This window comes from Engraulis encrasicolus, chromosome 9, assembly GCF_034702125.1.
Source record: "Engraulis encrasicolus isolate BLACKSEA-1 chromosome 9, IST_EnEncr_1.0, whole genome shotgun sequence".
Classification (NCBI taxonomy): domain Eukaryota; kingdom Metazoa; phylum Chordata; class Actinopteri; order Clupeiformes; family Engraulidae; genus Engraulis; species Engraulis encrasicolus.
The window spans coordinates 5,457,259-5,476,766 of NC_085865.1; the positions used below are offsets into that span (position 1 = coordinate 5,457,259).

Here is a 19,508-nt window from a genome sequence, read left to right on the forward strand (position 1 = left end):
CTGTGCTTTGGGTAGCACACATTCTTGACTGTGGACACAGCCGGCTTGTCGATGTTAGAGACCAGAACTGCATGCATGGTGGAGGCAGTCACTCTCCCTTTACCATAGCAACTAGCTATCAATATGGCGGCGTACCCAGAATGGAAGCGCTGTGCCCGTCCCTTATACGTTAAATGGGCTAGTATCAACAGTAGAGGGCAATGGTACTTGCAGTTCACGGTCTTCGGGCAGATGCAGAATAAACTGATTTTAACTCATTAATAGGCTTCAATATCATTATACATTAGGCCTAGGCCTATAGTTAGTCTTTGTAAGGAGCTATTCTGTGGCGCTATAAAAGCAGTCACATTGTGTCAAATTAATGAATGTAGAAATTGTTTTGGTATTTGAGGGACGAGGGCAGCAGCATTGAAGTTGTCAGTGATTCTCTCTGTATAAAGTGGCTCTATATAATCGAACTATCTCATCTCTTGGGCATGCACAAATAGGCTACAACTTCACACAATTCAGCTGATAAGAATTATTGTCTTTTTGATTGAATTTATCATTCGCCTACATTTTGTTGGATTTTAAGGGGCCCGTGAGAAGCAGACTAAAATGCCATCTTGTTTTCACCAAGAGGAATCTGTTGTGTTTCTCTGACGTTGACATAAAATTGGAGTCATGTGGATCCTGAATTAGTGACAGGATGTTCGGTGTTTGAGTGTGTGTGTGTGTGTGTGTGTGTGTGTGTGTGTGTGTGTGTGTGTGTGTGTGTGTGTGTGTGTGTGTGTGTGTGTGTGTGTGTGTGTGTGTGTGTGTGTGTGTGTGTGTGTGTGTGTGAGTGACTAAGGAAAACTGTGTGCATGCATGTTAGCCGGAGAATGGGTGTGTGCCTGCCTGGTGGGGCCATGCTTTCGCCTTTCCTCCTGTGCTGTTCCAGTAGTACAGTAAGGTGTATACTGTAGTTAGCGGCTTCAGTGGACTTCAATGTCAACAACTCAGTTGCATACCACGACGTACCCTGTGAAAAGACTGTTTTAAGTTTTACCTCGGCTGAAAGTTGTATCGTCATTGTCAGTGTGAAAATAATCAACCGTCAGCATGGAAGAGAAAGTCAGCATACAATAACACTGTAAGTAATAAAGCATTATATATTTGTCATTATGTTTTGATTCCTCATTCTATGCGAAGTTAATGTGAGGAAAATGGTAGTCTAGCAGTGATTTGTCTAGCAGTGATTTGTTATCACTTGCATGATGTAATGTTACAGAGTGAGTGTTTGGATATTATTTTTCTTTTTTAATTATTTCACTTTCCTGGTCTGAATACGCCCTTAATATACATTTACCCATGAGCAATTGACTTATTCTCGATATGGATTTTCCCAAACTACTGTGGAAGTAGTATGTCGTATGTCTATCTTATAGAATAGTCTCACAGCTGTTTTGAAACTGCTGTTCTCCAGTTGGGCCATTGGATGGAGCCACCATCCAGCCATCTGCCGTCCACCATGATACTAGGTGTGTTTTCCAACTTCAAAACTGCTCTAAGTTGTTTTATGTTCTCTAATATCTTTACACCGTGTTTACACGATGTCTGTCCTGATCCGTATTGTGGTGTCTCTACTTTAGGGATAGTTCTCCTGAGCTATATGGTGGGATATCTACTTTAGGGATGGTTCTCATGACCTTTATTGTGGTATCTCTACCTTAGGGATGGTTCTCATTCTTGTGGCCCTGGAAGAGGTGAACGCTGCGATGATAGGAACCACTCCAAACTTAAAAAGCATTGTGATTGGGCGATGCTATAATTACATCACTCTAATCAACCCTGGCTCCAGGTAGGACATGTAATGAGGTTTGAGCGTATCTTCCTTTAATTAAAGGATGTGAGGTTTTAGAATTGCTTTGCATCTTTTAATTAGCCTGAGGTGTGTGAAGCTTTGAAAACTTCAAAGGAATTCGTTCTACAAAGATTTTTAAATTCCAAATGCATATAGGGCTAGCATGGAAAGTTATGTGGAATATACTTCAGAACTTTCATCTTCCAAACATTTCATGCACACTGCTATGACAATGCACCCTTAATTGTATAAAGAGTGTGTATTTATTCATTTTTGTACACAAACATCTTTGCAAAAGACACACCTTTGCTTGAAAAACAACTTATTCCAGTGTGACATATCAGTAATGATATTCACCAAATAAGGAAAGGGGGATATTCATGAGACTGACCTTTCCATAACATCATGCATCCTATACCATGTTTGTTTGTGTGGACATTCTGAGACATATGACTGTGAGGGCATCTGGTTTTGCATAAAGCAGATAGGCCTACAGTATATCATAAAGCCTGTTTGTTTGTTTGTTTGTTTGTTTGTTTGTGTAGTTATTCCAGATGACTGTGAGGGTGTGTATGTCCAGTCCAGTGCTGATATTCACCATATATATGATTATAAAGTGTCATTGTGTCCAGTAACTTGTTTGTGTGGATATATTCACCATATAACGAGGGGGTATTGTTCAGTAGCCTATCTTGTTTATTGTGTGGATATTCCTCATATAGTCAAGTCAAGTCAGCTTTTATTGTCACTTTCTTATGCTCAGGTCATACAAGGAAAAATAAATGACGTTTTCTCTCCATACCATGCCAAGACAAAGACATAGGCCTACACAAGACTGACATAAAGTGCAAGACAGGACAGGTAACAGTGATGGACTGTTAACAATGAGTGATTATTACTCATAAATACAGTACATATTAACATTTAATATAGGCCTAAATGTAGTAGATTTGGAGTAGCAGCATTGTAAGCATGTTGTATTGTCTTATTGTTCAAGGACTGAGGTAGTGCAGTCTCAGACATATATAGGCCTATTTTATAAATTATATGACTTACATGATTGTACTGATATGGCTTAGGTTATATACTCTATGACAGGGGTTATATTTCACATATTACATAACAAACACCACTGCTTGTTGTTGGCATAGTTCCATAACAACCACATATGTCCCACACCAACGACATCATGGAAAACATATCCCTTAGCCTGTTAGGCTCCCTTAGGCTTTTCCACATAGTACATGTGTGACTGTGAGTGCACATGTCTCATTGCCTGTGTGTTTATGTGGATAGATGCAGTACTTAAGGGAGCATTTGTCTTGTCTCATAGCCTGTGTGTTTGTGTGGCCGTTCCTCATGTAGCCTACAGTACAGTAAGCCTGTGAGGAAATATTATGTAGCCGGTTTCATCCCCACAGATACAGAATACTATAGTCAATGGGGGCTTTGACAGGTTTATGATGAGGTCAAGGGGACGTTTGTTCAAAAAAGGTTGAGAGCCACTGATGTAAGTGGATGTGTGATAGGTTATGTATCCTATAGGGTAGAAGATTTGTTTTCTTTCCAGGTATGACTGTGAGGCAGGCTTGTACGAAATTCCGAATTGGATGAATTCAAATTCACAGTAATGCCATAATATAATAACCCTAGGTGGTGTCATTACCTTGAGTTTCTTTGAATTTAATCTACACCACCCATTGGGAGTACATAGAACACCACCACCTAGTGTTCATATTATGGCATTACTGTGAATTCGAATTCATCCAATTCGGAATTTCGTACAAGTCTGCTGTGAGGGACATTTCCCTCGTGCTCCTTTGTTCCCGTATGATCATGATTATGATTATACAGTATAGCCTATTCTGTATCTATTATGAGATACAGGCTAGTCTAGGCCTATATACCCTATGTGTTCCCCATAGGTATGGCTGTGAGTCTGGGTTTGACTGTGAGGGGATCATATCATATGTACCTGAATGCATGTCGTTAACAACTACCATCCTTGCAATGCCATGTATGTGTGTGGTAGGCTGTAGTAGATATGCGCTTGAGTATCTCTATGAGGGCACTTTATGTATGTATGTGTATATTGTTTTTGTTTTTTGGCGTCATGTATCAGTGTTGTGTGTATGTGGCAGCTATGTATGTCCAAGACAAATTTCCTTCGGGACCATTTAAAGAATCTTGAATCTTGAATCTTGAATGTGTTCCCCACAGGTATGACTGTGGGGGGGATAAAGGCTACAGTCTATATACTCGTTCCCCATAGGTTTGACTGTGAGGGGGATACAGTCTCCATGAGTTGCCCATAGGTTTGACTGTGAGGGGGATACAGTCTCCATGAGTTGTCCATAGGTTTGACTGTGAGGGGGATAAAGGCTATGTGTTGCCCATAGGTTTGACTGTGAGGGGGATAAAGGCTATGTGTTGCCCATAGGTTTGACTGTGAGGGGGATAAAGGCTACTATACAGTGTGTGTTGCCCATAAGTTTGACTGTTAGGGGATAATGGATATACGTAGTCTATATCAGTGTCTCTCAACCTTTTTTTAAGCGAGGCACCCTTTCAATTCATGAAAAATTTCAAGGCACCCCAAACCAACAAGCCGCAACATGGCATTGCATCCGATACCACACAAGCTTAGAAAAGTAACACATTTGGAGACGTCACACAACCTACCTACGTTCGAAGTTGCACCTTACTGGGGCGACCTAAATTAACTTCATTGTGTGTAAATGACAGACAAAAGATTCCACTGAAGTATTACATTTTTAAATTCATTATTAATTTATTAATTTAGACAAATATGTATAATAGTAGGCCTACATCATTTATTTACTAGCCACGACTCCGCGGCGTACCCTGGTTGAGAAACACTGATTTAGACAAATATGTGTAATAGTACATAATTTATTTATCAGCCACGACTCTGCGGCACCCCTTAGGGGGGCCTGCGGCACCCCAGGGTGCCCCGGTACCCTGGTTGAGAAACACTGGTCTATATACTCTATGTGTTCGCCATAGGTTTGACTGTGAGGGGATAATGGATATAGTCTATATACTGATACTCTATGTGTTCGCCATAGGTTTGACTGTGAGGGGATAATGGATATAGTCTATATACTGATACTCTATGTGTTCGCCATAGGTTTGACTGTGAGGGGATAATGGATATAGTCTATATACTGATACTCCATGTGTTCGCCATAGGTTTGACTGTGAGGGGATTTGGAGGGAGTTTGAGGAGGCCGTGGTGAGGAGGACACCCTGCAGTGTTCAGGTCAAAGACTACCAGCGCATGTTCCACGCCACTCCACAGAAGCTACCCTGTGATAAGGTACCAGATATTCACATCATAACATTTTGTATAGTATTATAGTATAGTTTAGTATAGTCAGGGTGCGATTTGTAGGGGGGGATGGGGGGGGATTGTCCCCCCCTCTGGTTCTGATATTGCCACTTTTTCTACAGGATTTTAATCACATTTTAATGTAATTCCATATTCCATTGATATTACTTAAAATCTGAGACATATTCCCCCTTCTGGTTTTCCGACAAATCGCACCCTGAGTATAGTATAGTATGGTATTATGGTATAGTATAGTGTAGTATAGTATCGTTCAAGGGTTCCCAACCTTTTCCAACTTGGGGCCAACTTAAATTTTCGCAAATGTTCGGGGCCCACCTCTGACAACATTAAACAGTAAAACTCAAATAAATAGTAAACAGCAACACAGCAACAAATAGTATTTAGGTTTTTAGAAAATTATATTAGGGCCCTCTTGCAGTAGGCTACCTTTGCGGCCCACCGGTGGGACTCGGCCCACAGTTTGAGAATCACTGGTATAGTAGTAGAACAGTGTTTCCCAACCAGGGGTACGTGTACCACTAGGGGTACGCGAGCACACTGCAGGGGGTACTTGGAAAAATGAAATTTTAACAAATATTTGGAGCTTAGTTACATTGGGATGGAAAAATCTATATAGAACTTGACTTAGGGGGTACTCATGGCACAACGAAAAGGCTTGGGGGTACACAAGACAAAAAAGGTTGGGAAACACTGCAGTAGAACATACAGTAGGTACATTGGTAGTATAGTGCGTGCGTGCGTGCGTGCGTGCGTGCGTGCGTGCGTGTGTATGTGCATGAATACGTGCGTGAACGTGCATGCGTGCGTGTGTATGTGCATGAGTACGTGCGTGAACGTGCATGCGTGCATACGTCTATACGTGCGTGCAAGTCACCTGTTTGTGTTTGCGTCCGAAGCTGCTGTTCTGGAGCAAGACTCATGAGCTGGTGCATAACTACTCTGCGTTGACGCGACACTTCTGGACTTTGGAAGACACCCTGGTGGGATACATGTTTAACGACCTCATCTGGTGCGGGGAGGAGGAGCAAGACAGAGGTGTGTTGTTATCACTCAAGACACACTGCAGAAAGTACGCTGAAATGCCCTTGAGCAAAGACAATAACCCTGCATTGCTCCAGGGGCTATGGCTAACACCATGTACCCAAGTAATTGGATAAAAGGGGGGCATTGTGGTACGTCCTGCTAAGCCCCCTACATCTGCCCTACAAAGGCAGACCACCACAGTATAAAACTGAGGAAAGGGACTTCAAAAGGTTCTCTGTCCAGATAAATGGACTGTATTTATACAGCGCCTTTCCACTCCTTCGAGCAATCAAAGCGCTTTGTACATTGTATGCCTCACATTCACCCATTCACACACTGGTGGCTGTGGCTTCCACACAGGGTACCAGGAACAACTTGGGGTTAAGTATCTTGCTCATGGACACATCGATGCCATGGGGTCAGGCAGAGCGGGGCTCGAACTTGCAACCTTTGGGTTGCCAAACATGCTCCTCTACCAACTGAGCCACCACTGGTAGCTCATAAGTAGAGCTAAAATTTGACACCTGATTGTATTGAACCATATCCTGTGCATGTCTGCCTGGCACGAGTTGTGTAAATGATTATTGCAATCAATAAGTTCACGTTCAAGACGTTTATTATGAAGTGGGATACCTTAATGTTTTTGTTTTTCAGGATTTAATTTCAGTGCATGTCCTCTGTGGTCAGAGTGTGTGCACCATCCAGTCTACTCCCTCTGGAAACAGGCATCCCAAAATGTGAGTTCCCCACTCAGAGCACAACACGGGAGTGGATTTTCACTCCTGTCCCATCCCGGTCCCAGAAAACAAATCCCATCCCGTCCCATCCCGGACTGGAGTAAGAGAAGCAAATCACATCCCATCCCATCCTGAAAAGAATGTCTCCCAATCCTGCCCACTCCCACTCAAAATCAACCCCAATCCCGTTTCATCAAAAAAACGAGGCTTTTTTTGTTTGTTTTTTAAAGAAAAAATAAGCGCCATTCCCGCTCACGTTCATTTTTATTCCCGCTCCTGCCCGCTCCCATTCATCTTTATTCCCGCTCCTGCCCGCTCCCGTTCATGTTTAACATTTTGACTCCCCTGAGAAATGTCATCCTCTAGATTCCCCACTCACTACTCATTAACACACCTGGCTTGCACCTGGATGCAGTGATGGGCAAAATGGATTCATAATAATCCAGTGCCACATATTCCAAACATCCCTGGGAAACACTTTACAATAACGTCGTATTCACAGCTTTATAAACACTTTATTAACATTTAATTGCAATTAACATTTAACAAAGCATTTACAAATGTTTGTAAATGAGTAATAACCAAACTATGACTGCACAGTGGAGTGGGAATCAACTTCTACTGTGTGAGTTATATGTATTTTCATGCCTTCTGGTCTTTGGAGGAGAAACTTCCAGGACCGCTGCGACTGTGCTGTGTCTGTTGTGTTAGCATAGTATTTCTTGACCATTTATAAACATTTGCAAGCATTTTGTTGATAATTAGTTAATTATGTATAAAGTGTTTATAAAGCTGTGAACAGGACGTTAATGTAAAGTGTTACCCATCCCTGTTTTACCTGTCCAATTCAACCAGGTGATAATTCAACCAGCCAATCACCTGGCTGAATTGGACAGGTAAAACAAAGTCATTGGGAATATGTGGCACTAGATTTTAACTATGGAATCTATTTTGAGCATCGCTGGAGGGGATTTGATTTTGAGGGAATAACCTAAGTCTTGTTTTGTCCTGGTCAGTTCGCTGAGGCAGCCTGCGGTAACATCACGGTCATTCTCAATGGGTCCATTAAAGATGCCTTCAACAGGAACAGGTAATGGCAGAACCTTGAGGTAAAGGTTGTCAAACACTGTAGACCAGGGGTGTCAAACTCAAATTGACCGAGGGCCAAAATCAAAATCTGGAACGAAGTCGCGGGCCAAACTCAACATCTATTTTCAAAAATGTATTAAAATTGTGCATACATGCAATTCATAATCATAGTTAAATTTCACACACACTCCTTCCCGTAATATATGGTAGTTCAAATGTGTCCGCACATCCTGTGACACACCACATTTCATGTTCAAGTCTTGTTACACTATACATTAATGGTGTGGGCTAACTGTAATACACATTTGAAATGATCTGGCGGGCCGAATAAAATGGCTCTGCTGGCCGAATTTGGCCCCCGGGCCTGAGTCTGACATCCCTGCTGTAGACTATACAGCTATAATTTAAAAATCTCGATTTCAACTTCAATCATTTCCTGAATAGTGGAAAATACAGCAAGATTATTTTCTGTAAATGGAACACATTTAACACATTAGGACACTGCGTTGTAAATTTGCTGTTACCAGAACGGCAATGACCATGTCGTAGTAGTGCATTAGCCTACTGAAGGCCCTGTGTTATGTTATAGTAGTGGAGTACTATGGTAATTCACTTTTCAATTACTATAACAGCATGCCACAGGAGGTACAGCATGCATTACCGCAGAAATACACCAGCGGCGATCTGAGCGAGGCGAGCGACGGAAGTAATTGACTTTGTATTGAGTCGCGCGACAAAAGCGATTCGGGAGACTAGAGCGATTTACGCGACGAGCGCGACAGTTTGAAGTTGAAATCTTTTCAACTTTCTATGACGCGGTTCGGCGACAAGCCGCGACAGCCAATGACTGTATAGAGGTCAGTGACCACGGCCAATGGGAATGCTTGAATGCTTTGCCTTCTGCCTGTACGGACATACTCTAGTCTCCTCAATCGCTCGTATCGCTTGCTGCTGCACTCTGTCGCTTGAATCGCATCGCGCCTGGTCTATTCGCGCGGTTACGGCGCTCCACCTCCATTTAAATTGTTTCTTGAATAGTGAGAAATAAGATGCTCTTCTGTAAATGCAACACATTTAAAGTGATACAACGTAGCAAATGTTAAGTAGTGTAATGCAGGGTAACGTTACTCAGGTGCTGTTTCCACGTAGCAGGGGTTTTTTTTAGCAGGGTATTTGTTTCTCCTGTTGAGGTGTAAAACGCAACATGTGGATAAAAATAAATCCTCCATTGTAACAAATGCGTTTCAGCCCCCTAAACAGGATTTTTTTTTTCTCCTGCTTTTTATACCTGGATTTTAAATATCTGCTATGTGGAAACGGAAGGCCAAAACCAATGCAAAACCAATGCAACCAGGAGAAAAAAATATCCACATATAAAATTATCCAGCTACGTGGAAACAGCACCTCCTTCTTCTTTTGTATCCTGGCAGCATGTTTGGGGGAGTGGAGCTGGACAGCCTGAACCCCCGAATGGTGAACTACGTCAACATAAAGGTGGTGGCCAACCTGGAGGGCCCTCACATGTGAGACGGGGGGGGGGGATAGGACCCTTACATGTGAGATGAGAGGGGGGGGGGGGTGGAGGGCGATAGGACCCTTACATGTGAGACGAGAGGGGGGGGGGGGATAGGACCCTTACATGTGAGACGAGAGGGGGGGGGGATAGGACCCTTACATGTGAGACGAGAGGGGGGGGGGGGGGGTGGGGGGATAGGACCCTGAGATGTGAGACTGGAAGAGGGGGGTGTCCCAAACACACAGTAGACATGTACTATATGATGTGTAGGCTACTGTAGGCCTATATTTAAGCCATTGTCAATGGGCCATTGATGCTGGATGCTGCTTAGCGTAACATTAAACCAGGTGCTTAAAGCTGCATTACATTGGCAAATTAGAGCTGAATGAACACATTCTAAATATTTCATGTTTTTATGTGCTTCGGAGGCTGAGATACGTGTATGTAGGTTTTGGTAGGCCGAGGGCATCTTTTCCCAAAAATGGCATAGACATTTAGCAGGCATTTTTTGCTGGTGCTTTAGGCATCAATGGGCTAAATACTGTGTAACCAGGGGCCTTTACAAGTGAGACTAGTGACTGAGTTTAGGAAGGTTAACTTGGAGGGCCTTTACAAGTTTTGAAAATGGATATGCTGATGTTTTCAAAAAATATCCATATACAGTACGTACATGTGAACAGCTTCCTACTGTAGTTTCAAGTCAGCGTCTTACACCCTCCTCGGTACACCACTGAGCCAGGGTGCTGATAACAGCGCAGCCTGTTAGACACGTACATTTTTTTAACACTTGCTTGTGGGTGATGAAGTGAATGTACAGTATGACCAAAACATTAATTGTGCTGTGTGCATGGTAAAAACGTCATGATGTTTGCTTAGCAAGATGAATTGCTGCTGCAATGAAAAACATTTCCTACACTGGATGTTAATTTCTCTTTCCCTATCTGTTCTATTCCTCTGTTTTTCTGACTATATGACTACCGTGCATCTGTGCCTACCTGTCTGTCTGCTTCTCTGTCTGTCTGCTTCTCTGTCTGTCTGTCTGTCTGCTAGAGAGTCCTGCACAAAGGGATCCATAGTGGAGCTGATGAGAATTCTCCAATCCAGAGGATTCCGCTGGACATGCACAGACAATGACCTGTTAGTATGCTTCACCCGTGATGTGCAACCTATACATACTGTGAACACATAGGCAATGCTGTTAAAGGGCACCACTCTTGTATTTGTCCCAGATGTACATTAGCACATAAGAGAAAGGGAACAATAAATCATTATTTTTCAATTTGTTATTGTTCCTAAATCCAGGTAACAAACTGTGGTAGCCTACAATACGTTGTTTTCAGGGGTGGAAAAAGTGGATCTATCTGAGTAAAAACTGCTGTCTAGATATTCCTTGTGCCTTCAACACCGGCGATTTCACCAATGAGCTCATCAAGTGGGCTTAAGGGGTGCGTTAGAATCCGCAGGTTCAATATTCAATAATTTTAATAGGCTAAAGCAAATACTGTATGTGGCAGTGTTTTAATGTTATGAACCCAGGGTCTCCACCTCTGATTGTTTTAGACATAAAGACAGACTTAAAAGACTTAAGTCTTTTGCAAGCAGTGTGCAGATCCTTCCCCCCTTCGACATGTGCCATTTTTGATTTGCCACCTGGCAATGCTTTCCTGCTGGATGTGCCCACCTTCCACTACACTTTTTCACCCAGTATCCTCTTCCCTCCTCAGGACCCTGACGATCCTGCAGTGTCTGAGGAACCCCAGGCAATACTCCTGCCTCACCTGCTCCAACAGCCTCATGGCAGTATGATCCCCAGGCAATACTCATATGAAATAACACTTCAGTGAGGGGGGATAATCACTCTGCTCTCATATTAAAGTGAAAATGGGATTACAGAAAATTTCACATTTTAGTTTGTTCAATTTTTGCATGAAAAGTTGCACATTTTCATTGAAATCTATCCAGAAAGGGTTGTAGCAGAAGATTGCCTGTTTTTTTTGTTTGCAATTATTTTTTTAATGGAAAATCGTGGTTTAAAAAAATCGAAATCGAGATTTTATGTTTAAAAAAAATGTGATATGAAATGGGCCGATGGGCCCCCTAGCTAAATTCGCCTTAGGCCCCCAAATTTCTAAGTCCGCCACTGAATACTCCTGCCCCACCTGTGCACACAGCCTCATAGCCGTATGATCCCCAGGCAATACGTCTGCCTCACCTGTGCCCACATCCTCTTCTATGATCCCCAGGCAATACGTCTGACTCACCTGTGCCCACATCCTCTTCTATGATCCCCAGGCAATACTCGTCCTGCCTCATGTGCCCACAGCCTCTCCTATATGATCCCCAGGCAATATATTAATACGTCTGACTCACCTGTGCCCACATCCTCTTCTATGATCCCCAGGCAATACTCGTCCTGCCTCATGTGCCCACAGCCTCTCCTATATGATCCCCAGGCAATAAGTCTGCCTCACCTGTCCCCACAGCCTGTCCTATATGATCCCCAGGCAATACGTCTGCCTCACCTGTGCCCACAGCCTCTCCTATATGATCCCCAGGCAATACGTCTGCCTCACCTGTGCCCACATCCTCTTCTATGATCCCCAGGCAATACTCGTCCTGCCTCAGCTGTGCCCACAGCCTCTCCTATATGATCCCCAGGCAATATATTAATACTCCAGCCTCAGCTGTGCCCACAGCCTCTCCTATATGATCCCCAGGCAATAAGTCTGCCTCACCTGTGCCCACAGCCTCTCCTATATGAACCCCAGGCAATATATTAATACTCCAGCCTCATGTGCCCACAGCCTCTCCTATATGAGCCCCAGGCAATACGTCTGCCTCACCTGCTCCAACAACCTCTCCTATGATCCCCAGGCAATATGCCAGCCTCATGTGCCCACAGCCTCTCCTATATGATCCCCAGGCAATATATGAATACTCCTGTCTCACCTGTGCCCACAGCCTCTCCTATATGAACCCCAGGCAATATATGAATACTCCTGCCTCTTCTACAGATACTTCTGCTCTTCTACTCACGCTGCGTAAATAGAGCCAGGAGTATCATTAAAGATCCCACACATCCTGGCTTTCATCTCTTCACACTGTTGCCCTCTGGCAGGCGCTACAAGGCATTACCAGCTAGAACCAATAGGATGAAGAACAGCTTCTTCCCCAAAGCTGTTACAATAATTAACTCACACTTAAGCTTACTGGACAATGTTCATCTATAAAGGACTGTGCACTTCGTAGGGAAGCTACAATCTCAGTATACTTTGTATAATGACAATAAAGGCTTTCTATTTCTATTTCTATTTCTATTCTATTTTCTACAGGGCCACACCTGCACTCTGACGGGGGAAGACACAACTCTGAATACTGGACATTTCTCAAAGTGAAGTGTCCTAGCCTTGCTAGGATGACGAGTAATGCCCATTGTTTGTGGATTTCACTGAGGAATATAGGCTACAATAACTAGTTCTAAGTGTAATTAATAATGGCTTCTTGTTCTCTGGGGGTGCTGTGGCGCCGCGCGCTAAGCCCCCCACATTTGGGCTTGCATGCCCACGGGGACCCCGGTTCGAGTCCGGCCGGGGTCATTTGCCGATCCCACCCTGTCTCTCCGTCCCATTCGCTTCCTGTCACCATCTCAGACTGTCCTATCAAATAAAGGCACAAAAGCCCCTAAAAACATATTTTAAAAATATAATAATAATTTTTTTTTAAAGAATGGCTTCTCCTTGGTATGGTGAAATCCACGAAAAATGGGTGTGGACACTTTACATTGAGAGATACCCATTGTCTTGTATTTTAATTAGGAGTAAATCATTTGCTAAATTATTGTTGAGGGATGGTCGAACCCACACTCTGAAGTAACAAAGACAAAAGTCTACAACACTGCTGACACATTATGCAGAATGCTGATGACTCGTGTTGATATGAACTGATTGTCACCTGACCTGAAGAGTGGTGTGAAAGCATCCCTGAATACATACGTATAGGCTTTTACATATGAACCAATGGCCATACATGATTACCGTATAAGGTTTTACATAAGCCTATACATGTTTCCCCTTTGTAAGCAATCCCTGGCTGCGCAGTGCGCACCCCCATAGCTGTGCACTATTCAACCTCTGATTGTTGGAAACTGCTGTCACTCAAAAAATGTGCTCATGTGGTTGGCTGCTTAGCATCTTGCCCCTCCTCACAGCGTGAATGTTTGTAAACGGGAAACCTATGTATTGGATGAATATAGGCTTTCACATACACGTATGGGCCGATGGCAGGCGATACATGCCTGCTCTCCGATGGAGCATGTTGTACTGGCAATGCAAAAACAACAACACTGAATATGTGCCATAAATGATGATAGCATTTTATTATAATTGACTAATGGCCATATACCTGTTCTCTGATGGAGTCAATAGCAATAAAAAAAAAACAACAATGAATATAATAAGTTAATTCTGTGTACTGAGTGATGGTTGAGCGATTTTAATTCCAAGATGAGATCACTGGAGACTGACTCACTTGTCTGTAACTGTTTTAATTGATTTGTAATTGTGTCATTTGAATTGTTATTTTAATGCAACTGTAATTTTAATTGTGTAACTTGTGCCACCACGTGGCCATGACACCCTTGTAAAAGAGATTTTTAATCTCAATGGGTTTATTTTCCTGGTTAAATAAAGGTGAAATGTTTTTTTTAATCTTTTTTTTAAATCCATACTACTGCCTTACATGTGGGCCTATTGCTTTGAGGACTACTGCTTACGTGGCAGTGGCACACACTGTGAAAACATGTTCCCTGACAAACCTTCAGTGTGCCAGAGCTGAGGCTGAAATCCAAGCATGAAAGTCCAATTACTTACCATACATGCATGCTTGGAGTTCACCATAAAACGTAGATAGAAACAGCAACAACATTTTCCAGTTATCTCAGGCTCCATAACAGCATTAGTCTGAGTGTATGGTTCTTGGAACCTACAGCACATGCAGGCCTATATAATGCACAATATTTCTGGGAAGAACCATAAAACGTAGATAGAATTAAGCAGCACCAATATTTGTCCAGTTATCTCCAAAAAACATGGTTACACAATAGCATTAGCCTGACTGTATGGTTGTCTGAAGCTACAGCACATGTAGGCCTATATAATGCAAAATATTTCTTGGAAGAACCCGACAGTTTCTCTTAAAAGGCTCCTCGGGATACACATGAAGCCCAAAGGTCCTTTGAGGAGGCCTTTGATTGTCAAGTTCAGCATGTGCTCTGTCAATGTCAAATGGTCTCTGTTTAATGTACACCCATGTTGCAGTGTAGGTAAAAGCAGCTACCAGAAGCTGACAGACGGGGTCATCCCTATGTTCCCCGGGTCCTATGTTCCCCTCTACCAGGAAACACAGGACCCTTTTTTCAAAAAAGGGTTCTATGTTCCACACTGCTTCAAAGTAGACTACTGCCACATGGCAAAGTGCAGGTTGCTGTTGCAACTGTGGCAGGTTAGGTTTAGGGATGCTGGTTTTGGGAAGGGCACAATTTGAAAACTTAGAAACATACAATGCGGGGAACATAGAACCCTATTTTAGAAAAAGGGTCCTATGTTCCCCACTCCCATACAAAGACAGGGGAACATAGGACCCGGGGAATATGTATGCTCCCTGACAGACAGTAGGCCTAGCATAGGCCTATGACACTATGAGATTATTGATGATGTTACCAAGATAGTCCAGTACTAACTACCTCCTTGTAGCCTACACTCCACTGTGTGCCTAGCCTAGGTATGATGCAGTCCTGAGAAATGTAATATTCATGTGCAGGTTGAACTGCTCTCAAAACAGCATAACTCAAACCCTTGTTCCAAGAGCGACACTGGAGAGAGTGCTTATGCCTTTATTTTATTTTCTTACTTTGTCTTGCTTTGTAATTTTAATTGACGTGGGCCATGCATTTTATGTCTGTTGTGAATAAAGAATTGAATTGTCACGGTGGAGGTGCCCCGAAAAGTTTTATAAGGAACCTTGGGGATCTTCCTGGAACTTCAGAGAATTTATTCCCCCACAATCCAGAGAATGAATGAGAGTGACAGATAAGCACAAGTGCCTTTCGAAGAAGTTGGAGTGGTCCTCCTGCGATCTATGAACTTTATTTCTATGTATTGCAATTATTACAGTAGCCTAGCCTATATGTTACAACGTGGCATAGAAGCGCAAACCTTTGTCCCCTGCAATCAACAACTTATCGCGACCTTGGTTAAACGCATGCGGTGACCACATCCGTTGCCGTTTAAAAGACTGGACCAACATAGGCTACGAACATTCGCCAGAAACTCCAGTTGTCTCTGCAGGCAAACGGCGATATGAATTACCAAGATGTAGATGGAGACCCTGGACGGAATAAAAATAGGGTCAAACTGCTTATTCCACTTTGCGTAATCATGATTGTTTCAGTGCTCGTGACTGTGCTCGTGCTGTGGCTCACACTTGGTACGGGTTCGTCTGGCAGTTTACAGGCAACAGTAATGTCAAGATGCGAAACTTATTTGAAAGACCAAGGCGCCGCTATGAGGTAGGCTGTTACAGTTTGGCATGTAATGACCAATTCTGTGTAAACAACAAGCTTCTTATTCTGCATGACAGCTAGTCCAGACACTCGTAAAACGGAGACGATTGTGTGCAGACTGCCCTCTCTGTCCGGAAGTGGAACATAAATGATAAACATTTTAAGATTTATTTTGGAAGAGCGCCGCTGCTACTGGACGTGGCGTGGATGTGTCCCATGTAAACAGCGTTGCGCAAGAAATGGGCATAGGCTAAATGTAGTTGTTGGTGGTTGATCATAACTGCTGTCCGATAAGGTGGTCTACTTCTGCATGCACATGGACTTAAGTTGAGTTGTAAATTAGGCCAGCAGTAGGTCTACCTCACTGATTGCTTATGATTAGATTCGATGAGTGGTTCTCAAATAGGGCCCGGGAATTCCTGAGGGCGCGAAAGCGTTCTATGGACGAAATTAATAGTTGAATAAATTGGATAAATGAAGTAAAACAAATGAACCAAAAAATAACCTAAACAATATTCTCTTTTGTAATGGACTGCATTTTAATTATCTATTCATTGTTGTCGCGGTCAAGTTTGGGGAAAGCGGATTCTTGCCTTTTGTGTTAGAATAAATGATAGGCCTAATGGTGATGGTGATGATGATGATGATAATTTAATGTTACATCCAATGCCCAATTTCATCCAAGTAGGCTATACACATTACTCTACATTTGTTAAGTAGCCTACACAATTTATATCAAAGGCTAAAATGCAGTCTGTAGACTATCTTGTTCAAAACTTGCTGAGGCCGACATTGATATAGGCCCTAACCTACAGAAGAAAGAAAAAAATCTCAATCATCAATGATGTTAAAAGCCATATTGAGTTTTGCCTTTGTTTAGTTCAGCTTCAATTTTTGTTGCCATTTCGTCATACACACACACACACACGCACACACACACACACACACTATAGGTCGATCTTGTTTACAGAAACTTGAAAACTATATGATTTTTTTTTTTTTTAATGGTGTTTCTGTAGAAATAGTCAGAGCCCGTTGGGCCTATTTGTGCGTTTTGTAGCCCATATTGTACTACTGAAAAATATTTCTGACCAGAGGTCCCTCACTGTCAGTGGAATTGTCACCGTCACTCCCTCCCCATTGCAGAGATGCATGCACCACCGCCCCTTGCAAACCGTCGTCTCTGCTCGCAGCTCCCAATGGAACATTCCAGAGAATGGAAAGGTGAAGGGTCAACGCTGCAACCTTATGCCTGGCCTGTGGCTCCTGGCCTTAGGACTGTTGCACACTAGCTCAGTGTTTCTCAACCAGGGTGCCGCGGAAACGTGGTTGATAAATAAATTATGTAATATAATACATATTAAATAAGTATTGCTTAGTCAGTGGAGTCTTTCATCTGCACTTTACGCACGATAAAGTAAATTTCGAACTTCGAACACAGTCATGGGTGAGCGGTTAGGGCGTCAGACTTGCATCCCAGAGGTTGCCGGTTCGACTCCCGACCCAACCAGTGCTCTCCCCCATCCTCCTCCATGACTGAGGTACCCTGAGCATGGTACCGTCCCACCGCACTGCTCCCCATGGGGCGCCACTGAGGGCTGCCCCCTTGCACGGGTGAGGCATAAATGCAATTTTGTTGTGTGCAGTGTGCAGTGTTGACTTGTGTGCTGTGGAGTGCTGTGTCACAATGACAATGGGAGTTGGAGTTTCCCAATGGGCTTTCGGCTTTCACTAATGTAGGTTGTGTGACGTCTCCAAATGTGTTACTTTTCTGCTTTTGTAGTGTCCGATGCGATGCCATGTTACAGCTTGTTGGTTTGGGGTGCCTTGAAAATGTTCAGGAATTGAAAGGGTGCCTCGCCTAAAAAATGGTTGGGAGCCACTGCACTAGCTGACTCCAGATGGGGGTGTCGTGCCGAAAAGCGAGTCCCTGCCAGAACACGAGTGCCTTCATTGAAACCAATGGAAACCAATGACCAATTTTTCTGATATTTTTTACCCATTTTTGCAGACAAATCCAACACAATTTAAGATGGAAAGCCTATCAATAAAGCATCTACATTTCTTCTTGAAGTATTACAAAGAGCTGGTTACAATTTCAGTATTATTTCCATAAAAGAATCGAAGAATTGTCATAACAAATGTTACGGTTTCATTCAAATAGCTCATATTAAGTGACGATTACTGTTTCATAAGCATATGTTTTGTTCATAAATTATGTAATTCATTCTGCACAAAATTAGTAAAGCATAATTTTCTCTCAAAAAATGTCATTGGTTTCAATGAGGGCACTCGTGTTCTGGCAGGGACTCGCTTTTCGGCACGACAGGGGACATTGAAGAACTCCAAGGCGCTGTCATATAGCAGTGGCTTGGTGAATTGAACCCATTTTCAACATATTGGCAGGAGTTTCATTTACACGTTTTGTGGGTTTTTGCGGGGCTGGGAAATGACCCAGCTTTATATTCAGTCGTATTCCTCAGGCTTTTGTGTTCCTACTGCTATTTTAAAGTTAGTTGTTGTCATGGACTGTGACATTACCGTGGGTTTGCATACGCACAGCAGTTGTTCGCCTGTTGAGTAGCACCATCAACGTGTTGAAATTGCAGTTTCTAGAGGAGGGGTCCCCAACCTTTATGGGTCTGAGGGCTATAGGGCTACCCGAAGGCTACTCAGGGCTACCCGAGGGCTACTTGTTTATTCAAAATCCCCTACCGATATCTTTTTTTTTAAAGATATTTTTATGGGCTTTTTTGGGCCTTTATTTCGGATAGGACAGTGAAGGTGCGACAGGAAGTGAGTGTGGAGAGAGATGGGGTAGGGTTGGGAAATGACCCCGTCCGGACTCGAACCGGGGTCCCCATGGGCATGCAAGCCCAAGTGTGGGGGGCTTAGCGCGGTGCGCCACAGCGCCCCCACCCGACCGATATCTTGACATCTTTCTCAAATCACACTAGCCTATGATTGAATGATAGTTTGCTTATAGGTTATGAAGAAATAATCTCATATTTAGATGAAGAAAAGCATTAACTGTGACTTAAATCTTGTAGTCCTCATTGTAGACCTATTAACATCCTTGGTGGGCTCCTCAGAAGCTCCTGGAGGGCTACTTGTGGCCCGCGGGCACCACGTTGGTGACGCCTGTTCTAGAGCAGTGTTTCTCAAACCAGTGCTTGCCCCCCCAAACATGTTCAGGGACCACCTGTCAACTGAATTGACAGTTGAGGGATGCTAATTTGACTCTGCTAATTTCGATGCCGATCACTTACTTTTTATTCACATTACAAGGCTGTATTTTTGTGGCGAAAATATGACTTCAGCTATGTTTAGCTTTGTAATAATGTCATAAATATAGCCTACTACTAGCTTGTCTTGGAAAAGTAGAA

At 43.1% G+C, this 19,508-nt stretch overlaps 2 protein-coding genes across 5 annotated transcripts in view; both read left to right on the forward strand.

The window, feature by feature from the left end:
• LOC134454939 (ADP-ribosyl cyclase/cyclic ADP-ribose hydrolase 1) overlaps positions 1–11,506 on the forward strand; it is a 36,859-nt gene extending 25,353 nt beyond the window's left edge. The window contains exons 1-10 of one of the 2 annotated variants that reach the window (XM_063206025.1): positions 880–1,114; positions 1,448–1,502; positions 1,696–1,822; positions 5,039–5,165; positions 6,095–6,233; positions 6,876–6,958; positions 7,975–8,048; positions 9,478–9,570; positions 10,614–10,700; positions 11,288–11,506. In XM_063206025.1, the coding sequence (XP_063062095.1) occupies positions 1,460–1,502; positions 1,696–1,822; positions 5,039–5,165; positions 6,095–6,233; positions 6,876–6,958; positions 7,975–8,048; positions 9,478–9,570; positions 10,614–10,700; positions 11,288–11,369 (855 nt within the window). In that variant the 5' untranslated portion in view covers positions 880–1,114; positions 1,448–1,459 and the 3' untranslated portion in view covers positions 11,370–11,506. Of the gene's footprint in view, positions 1–879; positions 1,115–1,447; positions 1,503–1,695; positions 1,823–5,038; positions 5,166–6,094; positions 6,234–6,875; positions 6,959–7,974; positions 8,049–9,477; positions 9,571–10,613; positions 10,701–11,287 lie in introns of those variants that run through there. The other variant, XM_063206026.1, reaches the window with a different exon arrangement.
• A 4,296-nt stretch (positions 11,507–15,802) lies between these two features.
• LOC134455394 (ADP-ribosyl cyclase/cyclic ADP-ribose hydrolase 1-like) overlaps positions 15,803–19,508 on the forward strand; it is a 32,904-nt gene continuing 29,198 nt past the window's right edge. For 2 of the 3 annotated variants that reach the window (XM_063206411.1, XM_063206413.1), the window contains exon 1: positions 15,803–16,128. In XM_063206411.1, coding sequence (XP_063062481.1) covers positions 15,920–16,128 — 209 coding nt within the window. In that variant the 5' untranslated portion in view covers positions 15,803–15,919. The remainder of the gene's footprint in view (positions 16,129–19,508) is intronic. The other variant, XM_063206412.1, reaches the window with a different exon arrangement.